General features: G+C 54.3%; 2 protein-coding genes and 2 long non-coding RNA genes across 15 annotated transcripts in view; 2 read left to right on the top strand and 2 right to left on the bottom strand.

Annotated features, from left to right (window-relative positions):
* Positions 1 to 6,965, top strand: part of Tmprss6 (transmembrane serine protease 6) — a 28,982-nt gene extending 22,017 nt beyond the window's left edge. For 2 of the 4 annotated variants that reach the window (NM_001355601.1, NM_027902.2), the window contains exons 12-18: positions 330 to 428; positions 1,235 to 1,348; positions 2,420 to 2,536; positions 2,787 to 2,955; positions 4,079 to 4,350; positions 5,888 to 6,024; positions 6,260 to 6,965. In NM_001355601.1, coding sequence (NP_001342530.1) covers positions 330 to 428; positions 1,235 to 1,348; positions 2,420 to 2,536; positions 2,787 to 2,955; positions 4,079 to 4,350; positions 5,888 to 6,024; positions 6,260 to 6,418 — 1,067 coding nt within the window. In that variant the 3' untranslated portion in view covers positions 6,419 to 6,965. Of the gene's footprint in view, positions 1 to 329; positions 429 to 1,234; positions 1,349 to 2,361; positions 2,537 to 2,786; positions 2,956 to 4,078; positions 4,351 to 5,887; positions 6,025 to 6,259 lie in introns of those variants that run through there. The other 2 variants (XM_006521417.3, XR_875313.3) reach the window with 2 other exon arrangements.
* Positions 6,966 to 7,328: 363 nt separating this feature from the next.
* Kctd17 (potassium channel tetramerisation domain containing 17) lies at positions 7,329 to 18,068 on the bottom strand. 9 transcript variants are annotated; one of them, NM_001289671.1, is made up of 8 exons: positions 17,765 to 18,068; positions 16,482 to 16,590; positions 13,556 to 13,647; positions 12,622 to 12,717; positions 10,922 to 11,047; positions 9,400 to 9,474; positions 8,961 to 9,048; positions 7,329 to 8,145 (listed from the first exon to the last, which is right to left on the bottom strand). In NM_001289671.1, exons 1-7 carry the CDS (start codon positions 17,972 to 17,974, stop codon positions 9,004 to 9,006), a joined length of 753 nt encoding a protein of 250 aa, NP_001276600.1. In that variant the 5' UTR covers positions 17,975 to 18,068; the 3' UTR covers positions 7,329 to 8,145; positions 8,961 to 9,003. The 9 variants fall into 9 exon arrangements, 6 of the variants coding, with proteins under 6 accessions (NP_001276600.1, NP_001276601.1, XP_006521523.2 ...); XR_001781568.2 differs by adding an exon at positions 9,638 to 9,731 and having other exon boundaries at positions 7,343 to 8,145; positions 8,961 to 9,474; positions 17,765 to 18,025; NR_110357.1 differs by lacking the exons at positions 8,961 to 9,048; positions 9,400 to 9,474 and adding an exon at positions 9,533 to 9,731.
* Positions 18,069 to 21,900: 3,832 nt separating this feature from the next.
* Gm41355 lies at positions 21,901 to 24,364 on the bottom strand. Its single transcript, XR_875463.3, has 3 exons — positions 24,188 to 24,364; positions 23,906 to 23,994; positions 21,901 to 21,989 (listed from the first exon to the last, which is right to left on the bottom strand). It is a non-coding gene; the product is annotated as a predicted gene, 41355 (long non-coding RNA).
* Gm36644 lies at positions 21,933 to 26,288 on the top strand. The gene is made up of 2 exons (XR_001781711.2): positions 21,933 to 22,660; positions 26,016 to 26,288. It is a non-coding gene; the product is annotated as a predicted gene, 36644 (long non-coding RNA).
* The last annotated feature ends 1,376 nt before the right edge of the window (positions 26,289 to 27,664 follow it).

Raw genomic sequence — 27,664 nt, 5'->3', positions numbered from 1 at the left:
TGTGTGTGTGCCCGTGCCCTGCCCCTGTGCTGTCCCCAGATGTGCACAAACATTTATGAGGCTAGGCCACAGTGAGAGTGCTATGTGTCTTCATACACATGTGTGCACATGGCACGTAGTTTTATGTGCTGGGTAGGCAGTCACATGTATCCCTTTGGGTGTGTGTTGTCTGGATGTAGCTCTGCATGGACCACAGACACCAGGCACTGGAGCAGGTGTATGGGCACCTAATTGTGTACATGTAAGGATACAGACGCACGTATTTCATGGCATGCATCCTAAGTGTGCTCTTCCGCTTCCATTTCCTACTGTCCCTCTCCTGTCCCCAGCCTGCCCTGGTGAGTTCCTCTGCTCTGTGAATGGACTGTGTGTCCCTGCGTGTGACGGGATCAAGGACTGCCCCAATGGCCTGGATGAGAGAAACTGTGGTGAGCAGCCTGACGCCTTCCCTCCTCTCTCCCTGCGCTGGACTAAGTCTACCTGACGTGTGCTTCCTCCTTGAGAACACCCAGGAGCCCACGGTTCTTGCACTGTGTCAGGATGGCAATGTGGAAAAGCAGCCTCCCCAGAGCCAGCCTACCCCCATAGCATCCCCCATTGAGGGAGTGTCTGGGACACACTGTGACCCTCAGCTGAGGTTACACCCTTTATCATAAGCAAATGTGCCAGCTGTCTGTCCTGGCCCATATTCTGAAAAAAAATAACCAGGAGGGGGAGGGCAGAGCCAAGCAGGGATGGCGGCTGGGCTGAGACTCTCAGGAGCTGGGGTCCAGGGTAGGTAGGAATCCTGTATCTTGTATCTCTCTCCTTAAATGGGGTGGGGCCCTTATCCCTCCAGCCTGAGGCAGGAACTGGTCCCCAGACTAGGGTTCTCAGGAAGAATTCTGAGCAAATGCTGGCTTCTGACCCCTAGAGTCACCATTCAGGACCAGAGAGAGTCAAGGTACCTGGGCAGCGATGCTCCATGCCTCCCTTGTCCATTCTCAGTTTGAGGAGAGAATCAGGGGAAGAGATTTCATATTTGACCCTGAACCTCTAATGACCTCAGGCCCATCAGTCACATCTGTTCCCATCAATGAAATGGGCCTTTCCAGGATGGCTGTGAGACGGGTGTGCAGAACTGAGAGTGTATGATGGTGGGCACATGATGCAGGGAGTATCCGATGCCATTGCAAAGCCCCAGCCTGGTTCCCCCCCCCCCAGCCCCTCCAACCATCACCCTCTGTAACCACAGTCTGCAGAGCCATGTTCCAGTGCCAAGAGGACAGCACGTGCATTTCACTGCCTAGAGTCTGTGACCGGCAGCCCGACTGTCTCAATGGCAGTGACGAAGAACAGTGCCAAGAAGGTAAGGGAACCTGCCCAAGGTCTCCAAGGAGATCAAAGGGGTCATAGCAACACCTACTGCTGTAATGGTCCCTGTCTTCTCATCCAACTACTACCAACCTACTGTGCATACATCAGCTGTCTGCTCAGAAGTCCGTCCGTCCATCCATCCATCCATCCATCCACCCACCCACCCACCCACCCATTCTCCTTCCATTCATCCATCCATCCACTCAATCATTCATTTCCTCAACTATCTAACATCCATCCCTCCACCCACTTACTAATTACCCACCCTTCCACCTTTGCTTCTGATACACCCTTCCCATCCTCTGTTTCACACAATCCCTTGCTCATCCATCGATCCACTGACCTGGCGACCATCTTTCTGTACACCCAACCACCTTTCTAGGAGTCCATGGTTCCATTCCTCTAGCCAGCCAGTCCGTCAGGCAGCTAGTCATCTAGCCAACTGAATATTCAACCACCACAGGCAGGCTACCCAGTGATGGGTCAGGGGCAGTGAGGAAGTAGAAATGAGATGACAGAGAGAGGGTACCTACCCTCAAGGGGATACCTCTTAGTAAGAGGATGTGACGGGTGATCGAGAGCCTTTGGGGCACCATGTACGGTAGTGTGGGAAGCCTGGGGGCATGGAGAGCTTCTTGGAGGAGGTGTGCTTTTAGCTAGAGAGCTTGGGTTTAAGCAGACTGGAGCATTAGAAGTGAGGAGAGTGGGCAGAGAACAGGGAGCAGAGCGAGGCGGAGTGGCTATGACATCGTGTACTCTTGTATCTCCAGTCTGATAGGAGAAGCACAGTTTTGTTCAGGGGCCTCATGGGAGTGTGAGGTCTGCAGCTGTAGTCTGAGAGAGGGAACATGGCCTCGCTGTCAATGGGCCAGGCTGAGTGTGGGGTGAGAGCAGACCCTACTAGGGGAGACTTGGGGAACCCTTTGGTGTGATTGAGATTCCCACCCCCCTCCCTAGTCTCCTGGCCTCTCCTGGTGCCATTTTTTCTGGGTCTCGCTTTGGAAGGCTCCCTCGTTGCTCAGAGACCCACCTTCAGTGGCCTGCTCGGTCCCCTCCATCCCAGGAGTGCCCTGTGGGACATTCACTTTCCAGTGTGAGGACCGGAGCTGTGTGAAGAAGCCCAACCCAGAGTGTGACGGCCAGTCAGATTGCAGAGACGGCTCAGATGAGCAACACTGTGGTGAGCCTGTTAGCCAGGGCTGTGCATGAAGGCCAGGCCTGGGAGTGGGGCATGGACTCTCATGGGAAGCAGGAGGGGAGTGTCACCATGTGTCTGTTCCGTGCCTAGCTGTCTCTGTCACCTGTTCCTGGGCCTAGCTCTCCTTTCCCCCCACACCTCTTCATTGCTTTACTTTGTTGTCTGTCTCCATTTCTCACGAGCCTTTCTTCCTCCCCTCTCCTTCTTCTCTGTCCCCCCCCACCATTATCAGACTGTGGCCTCCAGGGCCTCTCCAGCCGTATTGTGGGCGGGACCGTGTCCTCCGAGGGTGAGTGGCCATGGCAGGCCAGCCTCCAGATTCGGGGTCGACACATCTGTGGGGGGGCTCTCATCGCTGACCGCTGGGTCATAACGGCCGCCCACTGCTTCCAGGAGGACAGGTGAGGGGACACCACAGGGCCTGGGGATGGGCATAGGGAAGGACCGTGGGAGATACAGCATGCACAAACTGTACTCAGACAGAGGAAAGGGTAGAGAGCACCTGGAGGGGCTGCCATGTGGGATCTGGTCTGGTTCTGTTGCAAACATGCAGTGTGTTGCTAGGCTGGCTGTTCAGCCTTTCTGTGTTCCCCTCTTGCTTTAAGATGAGACCACTATCATTTATTCATTCCATTTACCCAATGACTGCACTCCTCCTACATGCCAATGGCTGTACTGGACATCAGGGAGGTAGCGGAGGAGACAACTGTCCGAGCTGATCACAAGCTGTCACCCCTACCATAACTTGAGCCGTAACGAGGAAGGGGACAGGGAAGCTCTCAGGAGTCATCTCACTGGCCCTCACACCTCTTTCCCTGGTGATATGAATCCCTTTCAGTCCTAACTGGATCCGAGCCCCCAAAGCCCTCGGGCCCCTCCCATAGAAGCCTGCACCCTCTGTTGGCTTCCGGGGACCTGTTTGTTGTGCCCAGGCACACCCTGCTCTGCCCACCTACTCTTCTTAGCTCTTTGCTAATTTCTTCACTAAGCCCCTCCCAAGCACTACCTTCTGAGTCTGCAAAATGGGCTACAGACAGGGAAACACTGTCTCAGGCCTGGCACTGGGCTCTTCTTGTGTCTCATTGGCATCTCCTTAGAACACGGACGTAGAGAATGTTCCCATTTCATAGATGAGCCTTGGGGGTGGGTGGGGTGAGATGAGGCTCTTCATTATTGCAGACTGCACTAAGGGGAAGATGGCATATAAGCCACTCAGCTCAGGGGATGGGGGGTGGGTGTACTATGGCCCCATTTTGTTGATGAGAAAACTGAGGACGAGTCCCTTAGTTACTAGAGAAGGCCAGGCTTAGCTAGGGAGAGATGAAGCTGGGGGGTGGAGCCCAGGCATGAGAACACAGATAGGTGTTCCGTCATCGCATCGCTGTATGTCAGCCAGGGGGTTAGGAGAAGAAACGAGAAATGGTACCCCTCACCCCAGCAAAAAAGCTGGCTGTTATCAACTGGGTCCCTGGATGGGAGAGGAAGCAGCTGAGCCATGATGCCCTTCCCCTGCCTTTCACCCAGCATGGCCTCCCCGAAGCTGTGGACCGTGTTCCTGGGAAAGATGCGGCAGAACTCGCGCTGGCCAGGCGAGGTGTCCTTCAAGGTGAGCCGTCTGTTCCTGCACCCGTACCACGAGGAGGACAGCCATGACTACGACGTGGCCCTGCTGCAGCTCGACCACCCCGTGGTGTACTCGGCCACTGTGCGCCCCGTCTGCCTGCCTGCCCGCTCCCACTTCTTTGAGCCAGGCCAGCACTGCTGGATCACAGGCTGGGGAGCCCAGCGAGAGGGTGGTGAGCTGGGGCAGGTGGCGGGATCTGGGATCTTGGGTGGAGGCTTGGAAGAGGGCTGACAGGGTCCCTCCGCCAGGCCCTCCAGCTTCAGGATCGATGAGAGTAGACTTTAGAAGAGAGAAGTCTGTGACAGGACCTGTGGGTCCTGCTCCCCCAATCCCCTCCTTTGCAGGAAGCATAAATACGAACTTAAGGATAGACAGGGATGCCACAGCTTTGCAACATGAACCCTGGGGTTGAGGGGTGGGGATGAGATGAGGCTCTTCATTACTGCAAACTGCAAGGAGGGGAAGATGTCATATAAGCCACTCGGCTTAGGAGGTAGGTACTATGGACCCATTTTGTTGATGAGAAAACTGAGGCCGAGTCCCTTAGTTACAGAAAGCCACCCAGTCAAGACAGCTGGACGGGGACTCGGATCTAGAACTGGCTTCCCTATAGGGTTCAGGGTTTCCTGTTCCTGCTGCTAGGAAGGGTATTCCCCACTCCCGGCCTTAACTGACAGAAGCTGCCCAGTCTGGAGGCTGACCCCCCAGTTCTGCAAAGGCCGGCTTGGCTGGCTTATCTGCAGTCTTGTCTGTAACTGTGGCACGTGATGATAGACCACTTGGAAGTAGGGGGGGAGGAGCAGGTATGTTGTGGTTGGAGCTTGAACGAGGGCCTCATGTGTGCCAAGACAAATGTCCCACCGTCCAACCGCACCCTGACCTCTACAGAGATAGCCTAAAGATGGGGACACTGAAGCTCAGAAAGGTGACCTGGCCAAGATGAGGGTGGCAAAGCAAAGGCATGCTTGAGTGGTTGCTCACTCAGCAACACACACACGAGCACCTACTGTGTGTCAAGCATGGAAGCAGACAAGGAGGGTGACAGTGAGAACATTAAGGGGAAGAAAGACCATGGTATGAGCTACCACAGACGGGGAACAGGAAACAGCCCAGGGAAGGCACCTGCCCAGCGCAGCCAGAAAGGCGTCAGGAGGAGGGGGTCTATGGTGAGGCTGCAATGACAGCTAAGAGCCTGGGAAGCCCGTGTTGGGGGGAGAGGCACAGGTGTCCGGCAGGCAGATATGAGAGTGTTCCCAGCAGCCAGCTGCAGGGGAAGCAGGGCAGATGCGGCTAGGGGAAGGTCTGGAGGACAGGCGCTCTTGGGGGCCACCACAGGAATCATGGGTGAGGAGTCCTCCCCACCTGCATCTCAGAACCAAAGGGATTTCAAAACCCCAATGTCTGGCCCAGCGCTGGACTGGTGGATGCTATCACCAGGACAAGATCTGGACTGAGCAGAGGGGCCGCTAAGCAGTCAAGAGCACAGTGAAGGGCTTGCACATGTGTTAGAAAGCATCCCCCCAGGGACCACAACAGAGCAGATGGAGTCTGGAACCCCCTGAGGAGAGGCATGAGGGAGGGGAGTGCTCTGACAGGCTTTGTGGAGGGTGAGGGGTGAGAGTGTTGTCACCAGCCAGCACTGACTGGGCAGAGTGGCAAGGTCTTCACATGGGGAGCCCATTCCCAGCCCCTCATTTTTGCCTCTGCAGGTCCGGTGAGCAACACCCTGCAGAAGGTGGACGTACAGCTGGTCCCTCAGGACCTCTGCAGTGAGGCCTACCGCTACCAGGTGTCCCCACGCATGCTCTGTGCTGGCTACCGCAAGGGCAAGAAAGATGCCTGCCAGGTAACTAGCTATGGGGTGTGTCCTGAAGTGGGGGGGATGACGACTGCTCCCACTTTACAGATGGGGAGCCTGAGGTCTTCAGAGGCTGAGGGGCCTGCTCATGGCTGCAATGGCACATGGCAGACCCCTTGGGGCGGAAGGTCTTTCGCTCTGCTCCTTCCTATCCTAAGACCTTGGGGCTGGAGTCACACGGGTAGACCCTCACCCTGAGGCAGTCGCATCTCTCCTGTTTTAGGGTGACTCTGGAGGCCCACTGGTTTGCAGGGAGCCCAGTGGCCGCTGGTTCCTGGCAGGGTTGGTTAGCTGGGGCCTGGGCTGTGGCCGACCCAATTTCTTTGGCGTCTACACCCGTGTCACACGTGTGATCAACTGGATCCAGCAGGTGCTGACCTGAGGGCTGTTCTACAGAGCTGGACCTGCCTCCAGGCCAAGTTCAGGGTGTCCACCCAGCCAGGACACAAGTATTCTGGGGCAAGTGACCCTGCTAAGGCCTGTTTCCCTCAGGCCTACCCCAGTGACAGTACAGAGAAGGATGTCAGCTGGTGGTTAGGATGCCTCCTGAGGTCCAGGGGCCAGCCTCGGCTAGGTTTCACTTCTAACCCTTTCTTATTCTAGTCCTTTCCCCTCCCTGCTCCTACCACTGTTTTGGAGTGGGGTCTGGCGGCCATGACCTTGGCCTCCGGGTCTCTGTAGGAAAGAAAGAATCCTTCCCCTTGCAAAAGCCTCTTGGGGGAACTGCACAGAGAAAGAAGGTGCCTCTATCAAGGCTCTATCAGAGCCCTTGAGTCTGCCAAGTGGGCTGTACTCTAAGCCAAATCACCGGGCAGCCTCAGCTGCAGATGCCTGCTGAAGCTCTGCCTGCTACAGGGGCCTCCCTGCCATTCACTGGAGGCCCACTGTCTGTTCTGGGAATAAAGCACTTGACCAAGCCCTGACACTGATATCTGAGTGGCTTCATGCACCTTATGCCTGTCACTGAACACACCTGCTGCTGCTGTGTGTAGGGATACTCAGAAGCTGGCAGCCCAGCTTCACAAATAAGGGGAGCAGGAGAGTGCAGTGGCCAGGTATCCAAGCAAGAAGTGGAGGGGTGTCCCCGGGCATGGGACACAGGATACCCTCAACTCTGACTCCTGAGCCCAGGACTTAGTCACATCCCAGCCTCCTCTGGGAAAAAGAGACAAGAGCAAGGGGGCGGGGCAAACAGCAAGGGGGCGGGGCTTCAAGAGAGAGCCCCCATTCCTTTGCGTGCTACCTCACCTGAGTTTAAGCCCTGTTCGAAGAAGTGGCCCAGAGAAAAAGGGTGGCAGCCAGGCCAAGCCTGTTTGTTCAGCTTTATTTCATGGCGGGTGGGACACAACTGACAGACATGTGCCCATCCCGGGGTGGTCAAGACACGGGCGGGACAGCTCAACCCGTTACACCTGTCCCCTTCCCCATCCCAAGTCCCTGGACACTGTACTCTGCTGCCAAACACACGGTGGCACAGAGAAGTGGTGGCCAAGGTGCTGTTAAGCCTGTAACTTCCTTCCTGCCTGGCAAAGTCCTCACATTGTCCCCCACCAGTATCTGAGGCCATAGTGTCCCATACAGGGGCGGGGCTAGAGCCCTTCCCCTAAGAAGGTAATGATTGTAGCCCCAACACACTCAGGGCTCCCAGGAACCCCATGATCCTCCCTGATTCTCACAACAACCCTGTGAGGTAGGTGGGAGGAGAGGATGACCCTATGGTGCCATAGAGACTGAGGCTCTAAGAGGTGCTATGATGGGACTGGGAGGGAGTGTATCCGCCATGCAGCAAGGGCGCCCAGGTGAGGGGACAAAAGGGCCTGGAAGATATGGGTAGGTAGTGCCACAGTTTGGCCTTGGCGTCTCTGCCTGGAGACCCCAGGACCCATGTCAGGCCTTCCAAGGTCCCAGAGGGCCCCAGGCCTGGGCCCCAAGGCAGGAGTGAGTCTCAGCCCGGCAGATGCAGGCAGCACTGACAAGGTAGAGGGCTTGTCTTCCTCCTCGGGCCAGGGGCCCACCCCGTGGTACAAAAATAAAGGATTTCAGATCGGAACCCCAAGTCCCTGGAGGTGATCTGGGGGCTCACATCCGGGTGCCTCTGGCTTGTAATAGCTAGAAAATAAGAGGGGGGGGGGACAGAGGAAGAGGAAAGGGGGTCAGAGATCCAGGGTTGGGGGGGTGGTGAGGACAGGGTAATGCCGGGACAGGAAAGTTGGGGAGAGTGGGGGAGGGAGGGAGAGAGAAAGGCAAGTGAGTCCCAGGCTGGCTCTGGAGGAGGGGTGGGGCTGAGGCCCAAAGAAGGTGGAGTCAGAACCGAGGGGGGGAGAAGCTGAGGTCTTGGGCTGGTGGTGGCAGCCTGGTGGCAGGGCAGGAATGGGAGAGGCAGATCTCTGCTGTCCCAGGCAAAAAGGGGTCACTGGAAACAGCTGTCCGCCCCCATCTTAGAATCCAACCGTGGCCCAGAGAGAGGCGGTGACTTGCCCAAGGTCACACAGGGAGCTAAGGCTGACTGAAGGCTATAGTCAGCCAGTCAGAGAGCAGGCTTTGTTTTTTTCTGCCACACTACAATCCTTGGTAGGCTCTTGCCAACTCCTCAGCCAAGGGACACCACATATGGCCTGTCCACCCACTCCGCAGAACTAGGGGGACACAGAACCCACATGCAGTGCTGCACGATCTTCTAGGCATGCGGGGTGGGGCAGAGGCACAGGGCTGGTCCTCCCCTCCCCAGCCTGGCCTCAGTGCTGGAGTGTGAGAGTCTCCACCTCTGGACTCATGTCAGCTCTCAGGGCCTCACCCCAAGGACCAGATAAGTTGAGAGACTTTGGAGAGAATCAGCCAAAAAAAAAGTCGGCTCGAGTCCAAAGACAAAAGACGAGCACCCTCCTTGCTTCCGCCCCTCCCTCCAGCTCTGCCAGGCTACAAACCAGGGGCGGCAGCTCTGGGGGCGGGCGCGGGGCCGAGGAGCTCTCACTGCAAGCTCAGGCTTGGGTCTGGGAGGGTGCGGACAGGGACCTGCAAGGAGGAAACGTGAGGAGGCAAGTGGGAAGAGTGGGGCCTGTGGCCAAGGCCAGCCTCAGAGGTGCTCTGCTGGGTTGGAGGACAAAGAGCAGATGCGGCCACGCCCCTCCTCCCCAGGCCAGGAGGCAGGAGGGGCTGGAAGGGGCGAAGGAGGCGGCAGGCAGGATGCTTGGGGATGCAGGGCGAGGGGGCTTGGGGAGAGGGCGCGGGAGACTGGGACTAGGGCAGCCCCAGGGTGGAGACGGGAGCAGGCGGAGAGGAAACCTGGGCAGGGGCAGAGAGGGAAGAGGCAGGGTGCAGATGAGATCCAGGAGGAAGAGGAGGTGGATGAAGATGAAGCAGGACCTCCAGCAGGAAGCGGAGGAGGAGGAGGCGGTGGTGGGAGGGAGAAAAGGTTAGCGGGATCCTGAGATGACAGGGCTGCAAGAGAAAGTGAGAGAGGGATGGTTATGGGCGAGGCGCCAGGCGCTGAGCTAACCCTGGTGGCCCGCCCCCGCAGTTCCCGGCGGCAGCTGCTCCAGCAGGGAGAGGGCGGGAGGCCCGGGCTGTCATTAGCAATCGTCCTCTTGGGGGCGGGCTGCACCTTTCTCCTGGGCATCCGCCTCCACCTGCACCTGGGCCACCTCCACCTCCTCCACCTCCTGCCGCCGCTGCTCCTCCAGCTGCTCGTCCGTGCTCTGTGCACCCGCCGCCGACCAGGGAAGAGAGAGTGGAGACACTGACGAGGGGGCGGGGCTGCGGGCGGCTGTCCGCAGGGACCCCCGACCTCAGGACTGAGGGGCAGGCAGGATGAAAGGGACCTCTGGGAGAGGGAGGGCTGCAGCCAAAGCAGTTGGTGGGTCTTCCCTAGCCCAGAGGGAAGGCTTAGAGCCCAGCCAGGCTGCTGTTAGAGAGCCGGCTAAGGGGACGGCTGGAAGAGGAGCCCGCCGGCTCCTGGAAAGGCCTTACTTTGGAAGGATGGGTCCAGAGCAGGAAGCCAAGGTTGTCCCAGGGCAGTCACCAGCCAGATCTAGATGCCAGCAACAGTGTCTGGCAGCCTGGGCCAGGTTGGTGACACAGGGAGGGGGTCAGTGCAGCAGGGCACCCTGCATTCTTGCAGGGAGGAGCCAGCCACTGGCTTGGGGAGTGGGAAGAGGAACACACAGGGAGCCGGAGTTCCTACGACTCCAGCACATGGGCATAGCTCCCACCTTCCCAACCTGAAGCATGCCTTCTTCTTTGATGGCCCTACCGCAGGCCCAAGAGGGCAGGACCCTACTCAATTCCTCCCACGGGCTGCCCGTCAATTGTGCTCTTGGGAACTGGCTGCCTAGGCCGGAGCCCAGAGGGCTCCTGACACCTTTCAAGCAGGCTACCCAAAAAGCCTGGAGAAGGCTAGGATATCTTGACCTAGGCTGATGAGTGACCAGGCGGTCACCAGTCCCTGGGAAATACAGCAACCTATGGGAACCCAGGAGTTCCAGCCTGGAATCACCAGAGCGTGTGACCCACCACTCCCTTCACAGAGAATCCAGCAAAAGATGCGAGAAGAGAGACCTGCCGGAGGTCATATACAGCGGCATGCCACAGTGTGCCCCTGCTTCAGTGTGCTCTACTTCGTGCCTCAACAGCTGCCCACGTGACCCCTTTTGATGCCACGTGATTGAAAAGCAGCATCAAGCTCGCTCTGTCTGGAGCCTTGCAATGGTCCTGCCTGTCTGCTCCCCAGCCTGGGCCAAGGGTGTGAGCTGACTGGACTGTGGTGGCGTGGGATGGATGGTGTTGGCTGTGACCATGACCATGAGTGTTATGTGGGTGTGGCAGGAGGGAGGAGGAAGCAGCAGAATGGGGGAGGGGGGTGCCTTCTTCGCACAGGGCAGGGACTCACCTTGGCCTTGCGAGTGGACTCGGAGCTCAGGCCGTGTGGGGAGCTGTGGAGCTCCTTAGACACCACACACAGGAACTCGGCCTGGTCCTCACTCCCATAGTTGTAGGAGGAGCCGATGTTCACCAGCTGGAGTGAGACACCAATAGGACGGGGATGAAGGGTGGGGTGGGGGGCAGGAGAGACACAGGCACCAGCCTGTGCAGGAAGCTCCTGGTCTCCCAGAGGCACAGAGCCTAGGAAGGCAGGCTCCTTGGTCTCCACCCACACCTCCCCAAGCATGGCTGAACCTGACCCCGAAACAGAGAGTAGTATCACCCCCCCCCAGCTATACCCTACAACCGGGTGCCACTTCCTGAAACAAGTGGGGCCCCCCTCACCCTGACATTGCTGCAGCAGCTTCAGGACTAGGCTTGCAGGCTAGGGTTGGCAGAGCAGAGCCTATGGAATATTCCTTTTATTTCCAGAAGAAGCAGCCAACTCCCCAGGCTACAGGACCCAGACTGGTGGCCCCTGACCTGCTGGCCTAGTCTCTTAGAGCAACTGCTCAGTGCCTCTCCCCCTCCCCCCATCTCGCTTCTCAGATCAAAGGCCTCCTTTGTTCAACGGTGTCCTGTCTGTATGGCCCTTCTGACAAAACTGTGAAGAGATGCGAGTTCTTGGGACCAACTCAGCGGGCAAAGAAAAACATTACCCTCTCTGCCAGCAGAGGGCAGGAGAGACAGTAGACTATCAGAGGACCCCAGTGGCAAGAGGCAGGCTAGGGACCAAGTTCCAGAGCCCACCACTTCTTCCCTGGAGTCTTACAGACTCACACACATCATTTCTAGGTGTTTCGAGACTATGCAACTGAGGGTGACACTGACTTCCTGGCTCCATGTCTGGACTGTGGATGTGGCCTCTTTGAATGGTGTGACACTGGTGCTGATGGGTAGAGTCCTGTCCCAAACTAGAACCTTTCCTGATGGCTCTTCTCACTGTCACAAAGGCCTTATAAAGGAGGTACCGGTGAGCTCACATCCCAGGCTGCAGAGGCTGGGGGAGGAGCAGTCAGAGGACTGACAAGAGGGCAGCGCTGGAAGAGAGGGTATCCTCCCGTCCCAGTTGGCTGGTTGGTCTTCCTTATAATGGCTATCCTGGAAGGCCAGCCTTTTCCAGTTTCCATGCAGTAGAAGTTGGCAAGCTAGGTACATTGTGGGCTAGCTCAACTCTTCTCTCACTCTCAAGGCTGTTTAGAACTTGAGTTCATATTGGGCCTCTGCGCCCCTAGTATCCTAAGATGCATAGCGTGGCTGATAACAGTACTCTCCCATGGTGCCCTACATATGGCCTGGGGGCCTGGCTAGTCACACGTGGGAAGCCACCACCTGGGGCTTCCAGGAAAGAGGGATGTTTAGCCCTATGCAGGTTGTGTCATGAGACCCTGGAGGTCAGGCCTGGGGCATGACAGGAAATCTACTCAACTCTGGTTCTGATCTCCTACACCTGAGCTGTCCCTGAGGACCAGAGACTGGCTGCTGTGCAGATCCCCAGTGACCAGGATGCCCAGTAGCAAGGGTTCCCTGCCTCGTTCCTTCCCAGCCCACCTGTGACCAGCAGGTACTTTTGTAGTCTTGCTTAGTCCCACTCGAGGACCACAGGGCTTGGGGAGGGGCTGGAGGCTAGAAAGGACAGGCTTAGGGTGTCCCTTGTGCCCAGCCCACCTGCTCGAAGCGCCAGCCGTCGGACATAGTGGATACCATCTGTGTGAGCTCCTCCTCTTGGCACTGCAGCACTCGGTATACATGCTTAGGTGGCACCTGTGGGTAAGACGCTCACATGGAGGGCATGTCCAAGGTCACCAGGCACTCGGCTGCTCCTTCCCCAGCCCATAACATAGAGGGAGGGCAGGAACGTTAGATGGGAAAGGAGGGAACCATGCTCTGAACACCTACTATGTGCCAGATGCTTCGCGTATGGGAACCATGCCCTGAACACCTACTATGTGCCAGATGCTTCGCGTACGGGACTCACTCCTTCTGAGACCCTTACGGATTACAAAATTTTATACTGAGAGTCTCAGAAAGGTTCAGGGACATGCCTAGGGTCACCAGTTCAAGGGTGGCAGAGCCACGTGTGGAATATGGGTGGCACAAGATTGAAGACAGGAGACATTCTGGGTTATCAGTGGAGTCAGGCCCTCACCTCCTTAGTCCCCGTGGCTGGGAGGTGATGTCTCACCCCATCCCTCAAAGGCCTGAGGCCTGAGCTCTGAAATGCTAGCCCTGAGTGAGTACCTACCCGGGGATGGCCTGATTCCATGAAGTGGATATTTACCCATGCTGTGTGGCCGGGTGTGTGTGGGGGGCTGGGCTGCTACTGATACCATCTTGTGAGCATGGGTAGCTAGGCAACTCTGAGCATCTCTGCTTCCCATAGAGGAAGACAAGGGCATGATAACCCTTGGTCACACACAGCAGAAGCCAGGCAGAGGTAAAACCCCAGCAGTGTAGAGCCAGGCTGGGGCTGTGCTAAGCAGTCTGGGAGGCCTCCCTTGTCAGGCAGCTCGGCCTCTCCCTCACCCATCATTCCCCTCCCCCTCCCCCTCCCTTCATCCCCTCCCCCTCCCTCCACTGGCCCTGCTTCCTCTCTCCAAACCTGGGCCACTGTGTAGTCTTTCTCCTCCATCCTGTCTTTGATGATTCGAATCAGAGGACCAATGTTGTAGAACTCTGCTTCCTCCAGGACCCCTGGGGCACAGAGCAATACAGTCACCTTTACTGTCCCCAGGCTTGTTCTCCTTGTCCCCAGACCTACTTCCTGCTCTAGTCACTTGGGCACGTAAGGGTCCATGAGTTCAAGGGTCAAGAAAGAGTTGACATTTCAGGCCTAGGGATTTGCTCAGTGGGTAGAGGAGCTGACTAGCACTCACAAAGCCCTGGGTTCGATCCCCAGTGCCAGACAAACCATGAGTGTGACAAACCCTTGTAATCCTAGCACATGGTGGGTAGAAGCAGGAGTACCAAAAGTTCAAGGACATCCTTGCCTACGTAAGAAGTTTGAGGCTAGCCTGAGCTATAGGAGACCCAAACAAAAAAAAAGGAACATTTTCCCCCCCTTGGTCCCCAAGTAAGAGGCTGAGATGTGACTCCTCAGCCAACCCCGTTTTCCCTGGTAGTGATGAGTTTGTGACCCAGGACTACCTGTCATACTGGCTAGTTCACAACCTGGAGATGTTCTGGGCATCAAGAGAGAAGGCTCACAGGGACTGTGCCCTAGAATACAACAGGGAGGGCCGAGGCTACCCACTGTGTGCCCTGGTTTATTGAGCACACGCTAAGTCCCAGGCCTGAGCCGGGTTCTTCACGTTCTTGACGGCACTGTTAGAACTAGAAGTGAATCCCTTCATCATGTCCACTGAACAACTGGGGAAACTGAGGCTAGGAGACAGGAAACAGCCTGTCCAAGGTCACAGGGTCGGTAAGCCACAGAAATAAGGCAAGCTCCACCTTCAGAGCCCGGGAACTCTCAGTAGAAGTAAACAAGCTTTTGTGCAGCTCAGCTACCACTCAGAGCTGTTGGTAGGTAAAGCCCTTGTGGGTCCTTCACAGGACCTGGGACACAGGGAAGCGGGAGTCACTGTTTGTGTGTTATGGGACTGATCTGAGAGATCAAGCCAGCCATCCCCCTCCTCCCACAGTGACCTGGGAAGAGCTCCCAGGAGTCTGGACTGCAGGAAGTCTCTGCAGGGCAGGGGCCTACTGGGCTCTCTAGGCTCAGGGACCATCACAGAGTGTCTACGTCCTCTCAAAACTTAACCTTTGAAACCTAAAAACCACGTGATGGAGGGAGGGACTCTGCCCTGCTGGAGGTGAAGAGTCATGAGGACAGAAGTCCAAGGAAGTGAGAGGTCTGACAGAAAGGCTGACAGCCAATGACTCCCTGCCTGCGTGGACCATGCAAGTGGGCTGTTGTCAGGAGCAGGAGGGGTCAGGCTAGAAGCCCCCATGCTAGCACAGTGACCTCGAATCACAGCCTGCAGAGCAGGGAGGGATCGGTGGCTGTCATTAGAATCCCTGTACTTAGAATCCCCTGTACTTCCCTAGGCATTGCGGCTGTAACTGGGTCTGGGGCCAGGGGGTGAGGGCATTCTCTATGAATGCTCAACTAGTACCTGCCTCAAGGGACAGCCAGCAAGGACTACTGCCCAGAGTGACAGACAGAAATCTCTGGCAGAGAGGAACAGCAAGCTGTGTACCCCAGGCTAGGCAGCTCCGAGCTGTGAGAAACTCCCTTCTACCTCCCCAGTGTTTACTGAGTCGGGCACAACTGTTTCTACCCTTCACAGACCCAGAGAGGTTAAACTAACATTTCCACTGCCTCCTTGAGAACTCCATCTCTCCAGATAACCCCACCACCACCACCGCATCTGAGGGTATGAGAGCATCTGAGGGTATGAGAGCATCTGAGGGTAGGAGAGCATCTGAGGGTAGGAGAGCATCTGAGAGTATGAGAGCATCTGAGGGTAGGAGAGCATCTGAGGGTAGGAGAGCATCTGAGGGTAGGAGAGCACAGAGCGTTGAGGCGCTAGAACCTGTAAACAGGTATTAGCTGTGACGCAGCTGGAGTATGAGCCTCCCAGAGGGACCTGCTCCTGAGCCCAGGCCCCACCCACGTGATCGCTTCCCCTCAGACTGCTAGGCAGCTTCAGCAGGCTAACGCAGAGCTAGCTACCTACAGTAAGCCCTAAGCGTGATGTCCTTTGGGGAGCCTTTGGATCACCGTACTCCACTGGGGTCAGCTGGAGAGGACCATAGCCTAGAGCGAGGGCCGTGTAAAACACCCACAGGTACACAGGACCCATCTGTCCCAACACACAGTCTTCTGAATGTGGGTCGTGATGCCTTTTTTGTTTGTTTGTTTGTTTTTGTTTTTTTGGTATTTTTGGAGACACCAAGAGAGACTCAAAGAAAACTGACACGTCTGAGCTAGCCTGGTCCAGAGCTCAAGTGTACCGAGGAGAGCTGGTTTGGGGATGACTGTGGTCCTTGCTCTGATCTATTCCCCACCCCGATTCCACATCAGCTGGGCCCGGATATGAGCCTCCAGGGGTCTGGGAAAGGCCAAAGTTCTCCCCAACAAGCCACTGGGCCGTAGAGGCTGCCAGCTATGGGGGAGAACCACTAACTTTGCCTCCTGGCTGATGGGAAGCCCTTGCTTGGGAGACACAGAGTAAGGCCGAGAAAAAAGACCCAACCCTTCCCCCATCCAGCCTGGAGCATCACAGGCTACGCCTGGCTTGCCAGAGGCCAGGGAGGAAGGACGTACATTCCCAAAGGCTACAGATGTTTCAGGACCTGGCTGGCTTCCTTTTTACCACTTCCTGTTTCCCTGCCATTTACCCAGTGACCACGGGGGTCTGTCGGTCTTGCCGAGACCTGGAGAATGGGACTCCACTCTGGGACAGGCAGAAAATAATGGGGAAATGTAGCCACTGTCCTGGCTTCAAGACAATTTTTTTAGGCCTCCCCTGAAGGCTCCGGTAGGCTGTAGAGACCCAGACCAGCGCAATGGACCAACTCACCCTCCTCGGCCATGTCCTTGTCCAGCACCAATTTTCCATGCCTGAGGAAATTCAGGATGGGCCCGAAGTAGGTGGGGTCACGGTCAATGAGGTAGGCCCCGGTCTCATCCTGTGGAGGAGATGACCACAGGAAGTGAGGGGTGTGCAAGCTTCCCCAAGCCAGCCACCCCCACCCCTCCTAACACACACACACACACACACACATACACACATACACACACACACACATAAACTCAAGTCACCACAGGCTGGCTGGAAGAATGGCTACAGGGAGAGAGGAAGCAGGAAGAAAGCAGTAAGGATCTGGGTTCGAACCCTGCCTCTGCCTTTTCCAGGCTGTGTGACCTTGAGCCAATCATCTGGCCTCTGGAGCGTTGCTTCTTTCTCCCATAGTCAGAGGATTAGATGTGAGTATAGAGGGTGACCGGATTCCTGAGTGGCCCCTTACCTCTCTCTCAGCACAGGACCCAGTGAATTTCCCTCTTAGGAAAGTTTCCCTCTTGGAGGCTGTGTACCGCGCCCACCCCCACCCCCAGCCAACCCCACTATTCACTAGATGTTTGCAAGTTTCCAAAGAAGCTGCACTCTGATTGGACAAGTGCAGCCTGCAGGGAGGACTGGGATCTGGACAACCCAGCACAGAAGACGGAGACATCAAGGGACAGGGGACTCACCCAAGGGCACAGTGTAAGAGGGCCACAGAATGGGGGACAGGGGACTTTGACAAGCCAACTCCAGAGGCCTTGCACACTAGGAGGCCAAAGTCAGAGAGCAGGGAAGTTCCCCTCTCCTCCCGATTCCTCCCTGGTCATTTGGGAATTTGGCAGGAGAGCAGGGTGAGCCCACAAGTGATAGCTCCAAAGCCAGTGCTCTTCCCTACATTAAGCCCAGCTCCAAGACACCCAGGCCTCCTCCATCTAGTTCCTTGTACCCTTCAGCTGCCCACACCCTAAGGGCGGGGAGAAGCAGCCGCATCAACTCCTTTAAGAGTCAGCCAGGGCAGTAAGGCAGGCCCGGTTTGTTGGTCCCTCCCCAGCGCTCCACAGTAAGGAAGCGTCCCGGATCTGGGGCAGCTCTCCAAAGCTCTAAATGGCTGCGGCCTGTGCTGTCCCGTTGCCACGGCAATGGGTATAGCTATTCCTCTCGGCTCCTCTTCCTCCCCCTCCTCCTGCCTCGGCTCCCCGCCTCAGAATCCTAGGAAAGCCAGAGGCCGAGGGACGCGCAGGCGGGACAGCCCGGGAGCGCGGGGCCAGGACCCCCCTGTCAGCGGGCTCAGGGCTCACCCTGTCCGATTGAAGCTCTTCGCCCTGACACAGGCGGCTGAGGAAGGACTTCTGCTCCCGACACAGCGTCTGGCGGGTGGTCAGGAACACCGTGCCCCCCACGTTCAGCCGCACCCACTTGCCCCAGCCGCCCCCGGGGCGGCCGCCCGCCCCCACCGGTGGCGCTGCCTCCCCGGCCTCCATCCTCATCGCCGGCCGCGTTGTCTGCATCCTTCCCTCCGCACGCCGCGGGCGAGTACCAGGTGCAGGGCATGCCGGGAGCTGTAGTCTGGAGCCAGGGCTGGGATGCTCTGCGCTTGTCCTGGTGTTGCTCGGACAGCACGTCCCGCCCCACATTGCCTTTCTTGGTGATCTATCATCTGGTCTCTCCGTGTGGCCAGACTGCTTGGTTTGCAGAAGGCCCTGCGAAAACAGTGATTTCCTCATTGGCTATCCCCCCCCATTTGTTCTGCTTTGTACGGGGGCCCCAGCTGAGGAATACCTGACCTGAGAAGAACTTTCTTCCTCCAGAAATTCCTATATTTACCTGAACCTACTTTTAAAAATAGGCGCACGCGCCTGTGTGTGAGCATGTGCGTGTGTGCATATGCGTGCATGAGCCACATCAGCAGTGTTTCTTTTTTGTCCCGTGTGTGGCAAAGACCACGGGGATGAGGTATAGTCACCACCTCTTCCTAAATTCTTTGAGGATATGTAGTTGGGCTTAGGGCTGGCTGAACGTTTCTGTGTGCCAGAAGCTGTGTGAGCATACATATGACTCCTTTAAGCTTCCTGCATCCCTGCCGGGTTGCTCTGGATGCCAGTCTTGGTCTAGTCTGAATGCTACGGAGTCTGCTTAAAGAGTGAACGTTCAGAAGATGAAGTTCAGGTACTGGCTTCTCTGGTGCCACTTGGCTTCCATATGTGCTTGACCTGAAGCTTGGAGATGAGGCATGGATCGGCTCTACAAAGTGGGGAAGGGGAGTTTTAGAATAGCCCCCTCCCCCATGATGCTGAGATGCCCAGGCCCCCCAGATGCCTTTCCTTGATGGGAGTGTGGGGTGTGCAGCAGGACTGGGGAGGCTCCAAAGCTCTCAGCAAAGGAGGAATGGGCTTAGGGTTTGGAAATGGTCACTCTAGCATTGGCATTCAAGGTGATTGCTGGGCTAGCAGAATGGAGAGGAAACAGGGGAGGGGGAGGATCCTGTTTGGGGGACATGGTCACTGCTGTTCTCACCCCACTGTTCAGTGAGTTCCTGAGGACAGTTGTTCCTTTTAGGACAACACAGCAGGTACAAAAAGACCTGACTTAGGGATGGCCTAGTTTCACTTTCTGTTGATGTAATATTAACATCCTGCCAAAAGCTAACGTAGGAAGAAAATGGTTTATTTGGCTCATAATTCCATATGAGCTCTTTGCTATAGGGAAGTCTAGGTTCCAGGACCTCGAGGCAGCTAGCCACATCCACAATCAAGAGCAGAGAGAGAACAAATGTATGCTTGTACTCAGCTCACTGTCTCCACTCTTACACCGTCCTGGGCTGAAGCCTAGGGAATGGTGTCTCCCACAGTGGGCTGTGTCTTCCCACATCAATTAATGTAATCAAGACAATCTCCTACAGTCATGCCCACCTGATTCAGACAATTCATCACTAGCTCTCTTCACAGGTGATTCTAAACTGTGTCAAGCTGACCCATCACTGGGGAGGTGAGAGGGGCAAACCCCTTGCAAAGGATGGAGGTCAGATCTTCCTCCTTCGGGCTGCACATATACCTGTGATGTCCTCCAGGCAGGGCCCTGTTATAAGTACCTGGCCACAGACACCAAAAGCATCCATCAGAGATAAGTTCATTGAGCACCGTGCTCTCAAGACCACACTCTTGGTGTGCCATCGCGATCAGGGTGATGACGGCAGCCACCAGGACAGCAGGTACTGTTCACTGAGAGCTTTCCTGGTTCAAGTGGTGCCCACACATGGGCCGTCCTCATTCCGGGACTCTCAGATATGGATCCTACTTTTCCATGCCTCTCTTACAGTAGATAAAAGGAGGCTCAGGGACTGTGGGACAGTGCTGGGAGAGGCTATGGAGAGCAGAGTCAACCTCAAAGCCTTGCCTCACTGACTCGGAAGCTGTCCCTCCTTCCTATGGCAACACCACAGGTGAGGAGACCACAGTCCACACAGCCGGTCCAAGCAGGCCAGTGGGAGTCCAGCACACATCTGGACATTGTCCCTGTTTGGTGTCAGATGGGCCAGTACCTTGAGGGTGAATAAAGAGGAAGGCTTGCCTCAAATTCTTCTCCTTCTTTCAGAACCCCTACCCTGGACAGACAAGCTCCTCCGACAGACACCTAATGTTCTCCCCCTGTGTCACTGTTCCGTTGCTGGGATAAAATAACCTGAGCGCAATAACTTGAAAAGAGAACGAGTTATTACGTGTTGCTTACTTTCCATAGTTTATCGACTGTTGGTTTTAGTTTCCCTTTTTAGAGGTATGGTGGGGTGCAGTACTGAGGACTGAACCTAGGGTCTGCTTGCCTCGTGGCAGAAAAAAAGGAAGAAAGGAGAGCAGAGAGGAGAGGAGAGGAGAGGAGAGGAGAGGAGAGGAGAGGAGAGGAGAGGAGAGGAGAGGAGAGGAGAGGGAGAGAGAGAAACAGAGACAGAGTCAGAGAGACAGAGACAGAAAGAGACAGAAACAAAGAAACAGAAACCAGTGACAAGTTCTACTGTTCGGAGGTGCATCCCAGAGTTACCACTTCCTCCATCCAGGCCCTTCCTCTGAGTAGCCCACTCAGCTTGAAACTCATTAGTTCCAACGGAGCTAATGTAATCCATTGATAAAATTAATGGCCCCATGTGCTAATCACCCCCAATAATGCCACCAGCTAGGGACCAAGTTTCCACCTACAAGCTGGGTAGAGAACACTTCACATCCAAACCACAACCCATTGGAAGTGACACCCCCAGAGCCAGTACCAAGATCCAAGATCCCCTAAACATCCGACAGTTGCCACCATATTCCTTCCCGTGTCCGGCTGGGCTTTGGTCTGGCCCTTTTTAGGTGGGAAAGTAAGGCCTACTAAAAGGTTCACCCACCCAATTGTGGAAAAGTCCTTAGTCCTCTCCTAATGACTTTCATGTGTTACTGGGTTCACCTACTATGTGCTAAGACTGAAACCTGGAGGTGAAGATGTCAGAGGTGGCCCATGTCTTCCAGGAGGTCTTGCTTGCCTCCCAGAAGGTAGGTTTGAGAGGGTTAGATAAAACCCAGAATCTAGGCAGCCTAACCGTAATTGCCCATTGGCGTTTCTTTGTTGTTTGTTTATTTGCTTGGGTTTTTGGTGTTGTTTTCCGAAGATAATTGGGAAACACCCAACATTCTTCAACATTTTTCAGGATGGTGGCTAAGCCTAAAGAGAGTCAACTCTTAAATGCTAGCTGGTTCCACTGCCCCCTGCAGGCCCAGCTCATGCTTTGCCATAGGTCACTATTCAGCTGGAAAGTGAGAGGTCAAAGCGGGGTGGGGGGTGGGGGTGGGAGGGGTTGGGGAGTGCAGGCTTGCAGTCTCTCAGACAAGGAAGCCAACCAGCAGCCCAGTGTTGTGGCTTTTCCATGGGGTGATCTTGGAAAGGTCTTATACCCTCTGAACCTTATTCCTGCACCTATAAGATGAGACCAACAGTGTCTGGGAGGAAGCAGTCAGTCAGGATGCAAGGACTGGAGATGGGCACTCATAGTGCTACCTACACAGAGGCCAGGGACTACCAGCTTTTATGCAGCCAGCAGGCTCTTCTATCAAGATTGGTTCTTGAGTCAAAGGCTGCTTCATTAGCCATGGATGAACCATCCTACCACCCATACTCCCTGCTGGGGTTGGAAGGGAAGGCAGAAAGAGAGGCCACCCCTAAATGCTCCAGGGCAGGGTGGCGGACATTGCTTAAAGTGACCCTCAAGTCGCTGTTTCAGAGGGACTCCGGACAACCCTGGGTTCTCATCTGAGCACATCGTTTGTGGGCTATCCTGGTTTGAGCTTTCTCGGTTCAGCAGGACCCAGCCTCTGAGTGGCTTGCGTCATCTCTGCTGGCAGTTCTGTGATGAAGCTGTCAATCATTCCGTTCTCCCCACCTCCGAGTTCAGAATGTCAGAACATCCCAGTTAGCTTCAAGTCCTTGTTTGGTTCCTCCTGTTACAGTCAGTTCCGCCCCCGCTTGGGGGCGGGCTCTGCTGCTTATCCTTGTGTTAACCTGAGGAGAGAACGGGATCAAGAGGTTCAGAGAGCACATGCGTGGCTACCTGGCCAAAGGAGCTATTCTTACTTAGCAACATGCTTCACAAGTCCAGGGTCCAAATCTGCCCCGTGGTCCTCTACTCATGACATCTGAGTAGCTAGGTCTGCAGCCCCGTCAGACCTTCCAACTTCCCAGTGTCCTTACAGGTAGCGAATGTTGGCTCCCATCACTGAACAGCTATGGTATACTGAGCCTAGGTCAAATCAACATCTTGGGTGTGTGGGGAGAACAGACTCACAGGCCTGAGTGTTCCTAACAACCGTGTCACCAATTTCTTTTTTCTTTTTTTTTTTTGTAACCTGGAATGTTCTAGAATTTTAGCAGATTTTCACCAATCCCGTCTCAGGATTTGGTTTTGGAGAAAGCCCAGGTGAAGTGAAAGTTTCTGGTTGTGTCATGTGATGCAGACTCACAGGGTTTGCTGAGGAGAGACCTGTGGGAGGACAGGTGATGGACATGTGATATTTGGAGAGAGTTTAAGAGAGACTCAATGGACAGTGACAGGAAGCTTGCGTGGCCTGGCGGTTTCTGCTGGATCTCGCAGGTTTGCTACCCTGACACTACTGAACTGGACTGCTGACAAGTGGAGATTGGACTCCCCCCGCCCCCAAACTACTTCTAAACAGGTCTGTGTCCCTTGTCCTGTTTACCATCTTTTCTCCCCGACCTTTGGATGGTGGGCTAGAAAGGGGGGGGGGAAGGGTTGAAGCATTTGAGAACCCTTATTAAAAGTAGGTTTTGAAAAAATCTAAGCCTACATCAGGGTGGGGCTGTACACCTTTAATCCTAAAACTTGGGAGGTGAGAGCAGGAAGATCATGCGTTAAAGGTTGTTCTGATTATATAGGAAGTTTGAGGTCAGCCTGGGTTGCTGAGACCCTGTCTCAAAAATAGGTAGATAAATAGATATCTGATAGGTAGGTGAGTAGGTAGATAGATAGGTAAGTGATAGGTAGGTAGGTTAATTAGGTGAGTCCTCCACCCTCCCCTTGAGCTCACAGGAAGGGTCCATAACTGTCTCTCACTCCATGGGAAGCCTGTACAACTCCACTTGTGTTGTGAAAGGGCAGTCTGAGGCCAGACTTGGTGCCATATGCATTTAATCCCAGTACTCAGGAGGCAGAGGCAAGGGGATCTCTGTGAGTTTGAGGCCAGCCTGGTGTGTATATAGCTAGTTCCAGGTCAGCCAGGAAAAATGGAAAGAAAGGAGGCAGAAGAGGAAGGAAGGAAAGAAGGAAGGAAGGAAGGAAGAAGGATGGAAGGAAGGAAGGAAGGGAGGGAGGGGGGGTGGAAGAAGGATGGAAGGAAGGAAGGAAGGAAAGAAGGAAGGAAGGAAGGGAGGGAGGAAGAAGGATGGAAGGAAGGAAGGAAGAAGGAATGAAGGAAGAAAGGAAGGAAGAAGGATGGAAGGAAGAAGGATGGAAGGAAGGAAGGAAGAGGATGGAAGGAAGGAAGAAGGATGGAAGGAAGGAAGGAAGAAGGAAGGAAGAAGGATGGAAGGAAGGAAGAAGGATGGAAGGAAGGAAGAAGGATGGAGGAAGGAAGAAGGATGGAAGGAAGGAAGAAGGATGGAAGGAAGGAAGGAAGAAGGAAGAAGGAAGGAAGGAAGGAAGGAAGGAAAAAGGATGGAAGGAAGGAAGGAAGAAAGGAAGGAAGGAAGGAAGGAAGGAAGGAAGGAAGGAAGGAAGGAAGGAAGGAAGGAAGGAAGGAAAGAACAAAGGTCTGTCTGCTCACATTTCTCAGAGACATACTTGGTGATGCAGAAGTAACGGGGCGCCAATGGGACGGCCTGGGCCTGGAAGCTGCTCCCTTCAGCCAGCAGGGGGCGCGCATTAGGCTCCTCTGTCTTGAGGAGAAGGAAACCACACTTACCAACCAGCCCACCTGTTCCAGTTTGCAGTTTCGCTGTGCTCTAGGTGGTTGGGTTTTCAGAAGCAGGGCTCGTGGACCGAGTCTCTGACCTGCGAATTGTTTGTCTCTTCTCACCGTCACAACACGCATCCCTCTGAATCCCAGCTCTGGCCACCCCCACCCCCCGCCCCCAGGCAGATGTGAGTGATCACTTTAATCCCAGTCCAGCTGGTAGCTGTGGCTGGCGGCTGTCAAGGGAGGATCCAGAGGGAAGGTCCTGCTCTGTCCTGGCCCAGGACTCACCTGTGACCTCTTTCTACAGAGTCAGCTCCTGCTGTCAGCTAAAGATTCAAGCAGAACAGAAGGGCAAAGCTTCTTCTGGTGGGACTTTCTTGTGACCAGAACATGTGACTCAAGCTGGCTAGTTTTGTTTTCTGGTGGGTAGTGGGGTGGGACTTGAGGGGCATTCTTTGGAGCCCTCACTACTGGGAGTGGCTCACTGCAGTGCCCTTCCAGGGAAGCACGTCCTCTGATTGGTCCTTGGATGCTGCTCAAAGATCTACACTGTAGAGCAGTGGTTCTTATCCTGAACCCCTCAAGGGGTTGTCAAGCAACCCTTTCTCATAGGTCACCCAAGACCGTTGGAAAACACAGATATTTACATTACGATTCATATAGTAACAAAGTTACAGTATGGAGCAGCTGAAAAAATAATGTAAAGGTTGGGAGGTCACCACAACATAAGGAACTGTATTAAAGGGTCACAGCATTAGGAAAGGTGAGAACCATTGAGTCTCACCTGAAGCAGAGCCCTTATTTACAAAGCTCCCTTGGAGAATCCATCCCTTCATCATCTTAGCTAGCTCCAGGAACACCTATAGACAGTCTGCAGCCCCCGTCCCCCCAGCGTCTCTTCTGACTTGTTCGGTCTGCCATCTTTAACAACCTTCCCCCAACCCACATTCTGTGAGCCTGTTGTATCCAGGACACAGCACTCAGTCCAGGTCTGCAGGAAGCCCCTTTGATCAGAGAGTGAAATAGACTCAAGTGTATTTCAGATCACAGCCGCAGTGTAATGGCTGTCTGTCCTCCAGCGGTTCTGGGTGTTCCTTCTGTCTGTCTCTGTGCTGGGCTTTTAAGCTGAATCCTTAACCACTTTTATTATTTTTTATTATACTTTTATTATTTTATTATGACCACTTTTATTATGAGAACAATTTTCTCTGTACCTTGTTTTCAGAATGTGGGTCCAGTTAGCAGTCCCAGCGAGATGGACTCAAACAAGCTGTATGAACCACAACCACTACCACAATCACAACCACTACCACAATCACAACAGCAACAACCAAAACAAAAACCAAAAAATAACAACAAACCAAAAGCATTTCATCTTCAGGCTTAAAGAAATGTCACAAAAATTACCCCCACCCCCAAATCCCTAAATATCAATGCTTCATTACCTTTGTCCATCTCCCTGCCCCCCATCTCTGCCTTTTCTTGCTTTCTAAACTGACTTCTTTCTTAAAACAAACTTCAGTCAATGGCTTCTCCATTCTAATCTCAGCAAAGGTTTCTAATACCAGGGTATTACCCCCATGGCCACAGTATAGGATCAGTATAGGATCCAGGGGTTAGTGGAGCTAAGCCTGATCCATTACTATAGTCTGTCTGCAGATTTTCCTCAAACTTCCATCTAATGTCCTTTCTGACTAGAGAAAAAAAAAAACCATGCAAAACCAAAACAAAGAAAAAAATCAAAATAAAAGATTTTGCACCAAGACACCTTGTACTTGAGCTATTAGCCCCCAGCCCTGTGCCTGCCCTCACCCCTACAATGTAGCCCAGGCTGGCCCGGAACTCAAGATCCTCTTGCCTCAGCCTCTAGCATGCTGGAAGTACAGATCTTCGACCCCACAGTCAGCTTCTCTGCTGCGGTTCCTCTGTCTTCCGCTTTTGAAGCCTGAAGGTGATCTGCGTGGCGTGGCACACCCTTCGTGGTGGCTCTGTCCGATTCTCTCTCTCACCGCGAGGCTGGCCGTGGGTTGTTGGCTGGGTTCTTCTGGGCGCCCCATCCTTGGAGAGGTGGTGAGTTATGTAGGTTTCTGAGCTATGCACTCTCTTCTCCTTTCAGATGAGTCATCTGTTGAGGAGACAGGGGAGGACATGTTGGTTCTCCTCTCCCCCAGCTCAGCGGGGATCTCAGTATCCGCTGATTATTCCTGTGTGAAATCATCAACTGTGTCGACGGCCAGGCTCTGATTTTGTAGCTCCATCACTGCTTCTGTATTCACTGGGTGTCTGTCTATTGAACAGCCGCCTTGGTCTTCTTAATTAATTAATTAACCAGTTAACTAATTAATCTCAACACAGACTATTAATTAATAAAGATATTAATGCACTAAAATACAGGTTATTGATTGATACAAATATTAATTAGTATCAATACAGACTATTAGAGTCTTTTTTCTTTGGGTTGTAATATGTCACTATTGTTATGTTTATGCTCAAACTAAGATTTAGTTAATGGAAACATCTTCACGGGTTCTGTATCTTTTTGTCTTTAATACATTTTGGGGGGCTGGAAATGCGAATCCGACAGTAGAGTGCTCGCCTATCGTGGTTCCATCTCCAGCACAGCGTCAGGCAGGTGTGGTGCATGACTGTAAGCCCAGCGGTTGGAAGGTAGAGGCAGTAGAACCAGGAACTAAGAGTCATATATCAGCTAGATTGAGAGTTTGTGGACAGCCTGGGGTGTGTGAAACCCTCGCTAAAGAGCAAACACACAGCAAAAGGAAGAGAGGAAAGGGGGAAATTAAGTGAATTAATACTTAGTCTTAAAATTGTTATAAAACACACAAAACAGGAAACTAAATAAGAGATTTTCAGGCCAATGTTCAGTGGTATGAAGTCATTATCTCTGCCATCATCTCCACCAAAATCATTCCACCAATACTGCCACTGCTATCTCTGCCAAGATCCCCATCACAGTTATCTCCACTAACCCCATCTCCCCACCATCCCCACATCCTCACCATCCCTACCATGCTCACCAATTCCACCTTCTCCATCACCCCTACCACCTCCTCCACCATCACCCCAATCCTCACCATCTCCACCATCCCCATTATCCTCATCATTTCTATCTTTAACACGATTAGCCCTGTCCCTCTCAGAACACTTCCACTTTCTAAAACCAGAACTTGGTATCCTTACATAACAGCCTCCTCATCCTTTGGACCCATCTTCATCTCACCAGGCTGAAGTGTGGTTCAGTGATGGAGGGGTTCATCGAGCCCACAAAGGGCCCTTATAAGGTCCCATCCTCATCACACCAAGTAAACCCACCACCACCACCACCACCACCACCACCACCACCACCACCACCACCACGCCACCGAAACAGTAAATGCATAAGTATTCGCTATCCTTTTTCACCGCCCCAGAAGCAACCAGGTTCTTTGCATGGATAATGCTATTGACCCGCATGCCCAGTTCACCCCACTGAGGTCATTGCCTCCATGGGCTCTTACTGAACAGCCCAGGAGTTAGGAAGGAGACACGTGTAGCTGGTCTCACACGTGGTTGCACACAGACCCACGTACGCACTCACACTTGTATGCATGCATGGGCACACATGGCCCTGTGTATTTCTCTTTCTCCTTCCTCTCAGAACCCTGATCCTTTAAGTCTGACCAGCGCGGTGAGCTCACTCTCCCACTCCCGGCCCCCCACCTTGTTTCCTCTCTCTAGCAAAGACAACATTGGCTCCTGGCTTTCTGA

The sequence above is a fragment of the Mus musculus genome, chromosome 15, assembly GCF_000001635.26.
Source record: "Mus musculus strain C57BL/6J chromosome 15, GRCm38.p6 C57BL/6J".
Taxonomy (NCBI): domain Eukaryota; kingdom Metazoa; phylum Chordata; class Mammalia; order Rodentia; family Muridae; genus Mus; species Mus musculus.
This window is presented reverse-complemented; position numbering and strand designations above follow the sequence as displayed.

What these genes read in the sequence shown, in the direction of transcription:
- Kctd17 (XM_006521460.4), bottom strand. Translation starts at nt 17,974, where the DNA reads ATGCAGACAACGCGGCCGGCGATGAGGATGGAGGCCGGGGAGGCAGCG. An exon ending in AAGAGCTTCAATCGGACAGG is followed by an intron (nt 16,591 to 17,764) that starts GTGAGCCCTGAG and finishes TCTCCTCCACAG; the next exon opens with GATGAGACCGGGGCCTACCT. An exon ending in CAAGGACATGGCCGAGGAGG is followed by an intron (nt 13,648 to 16,481) that starts GTGAGTTGGTCC and finishes TCTGTGCCCCAG; the next exon opens with GGGTCCTGGAGGAAGCAGAG.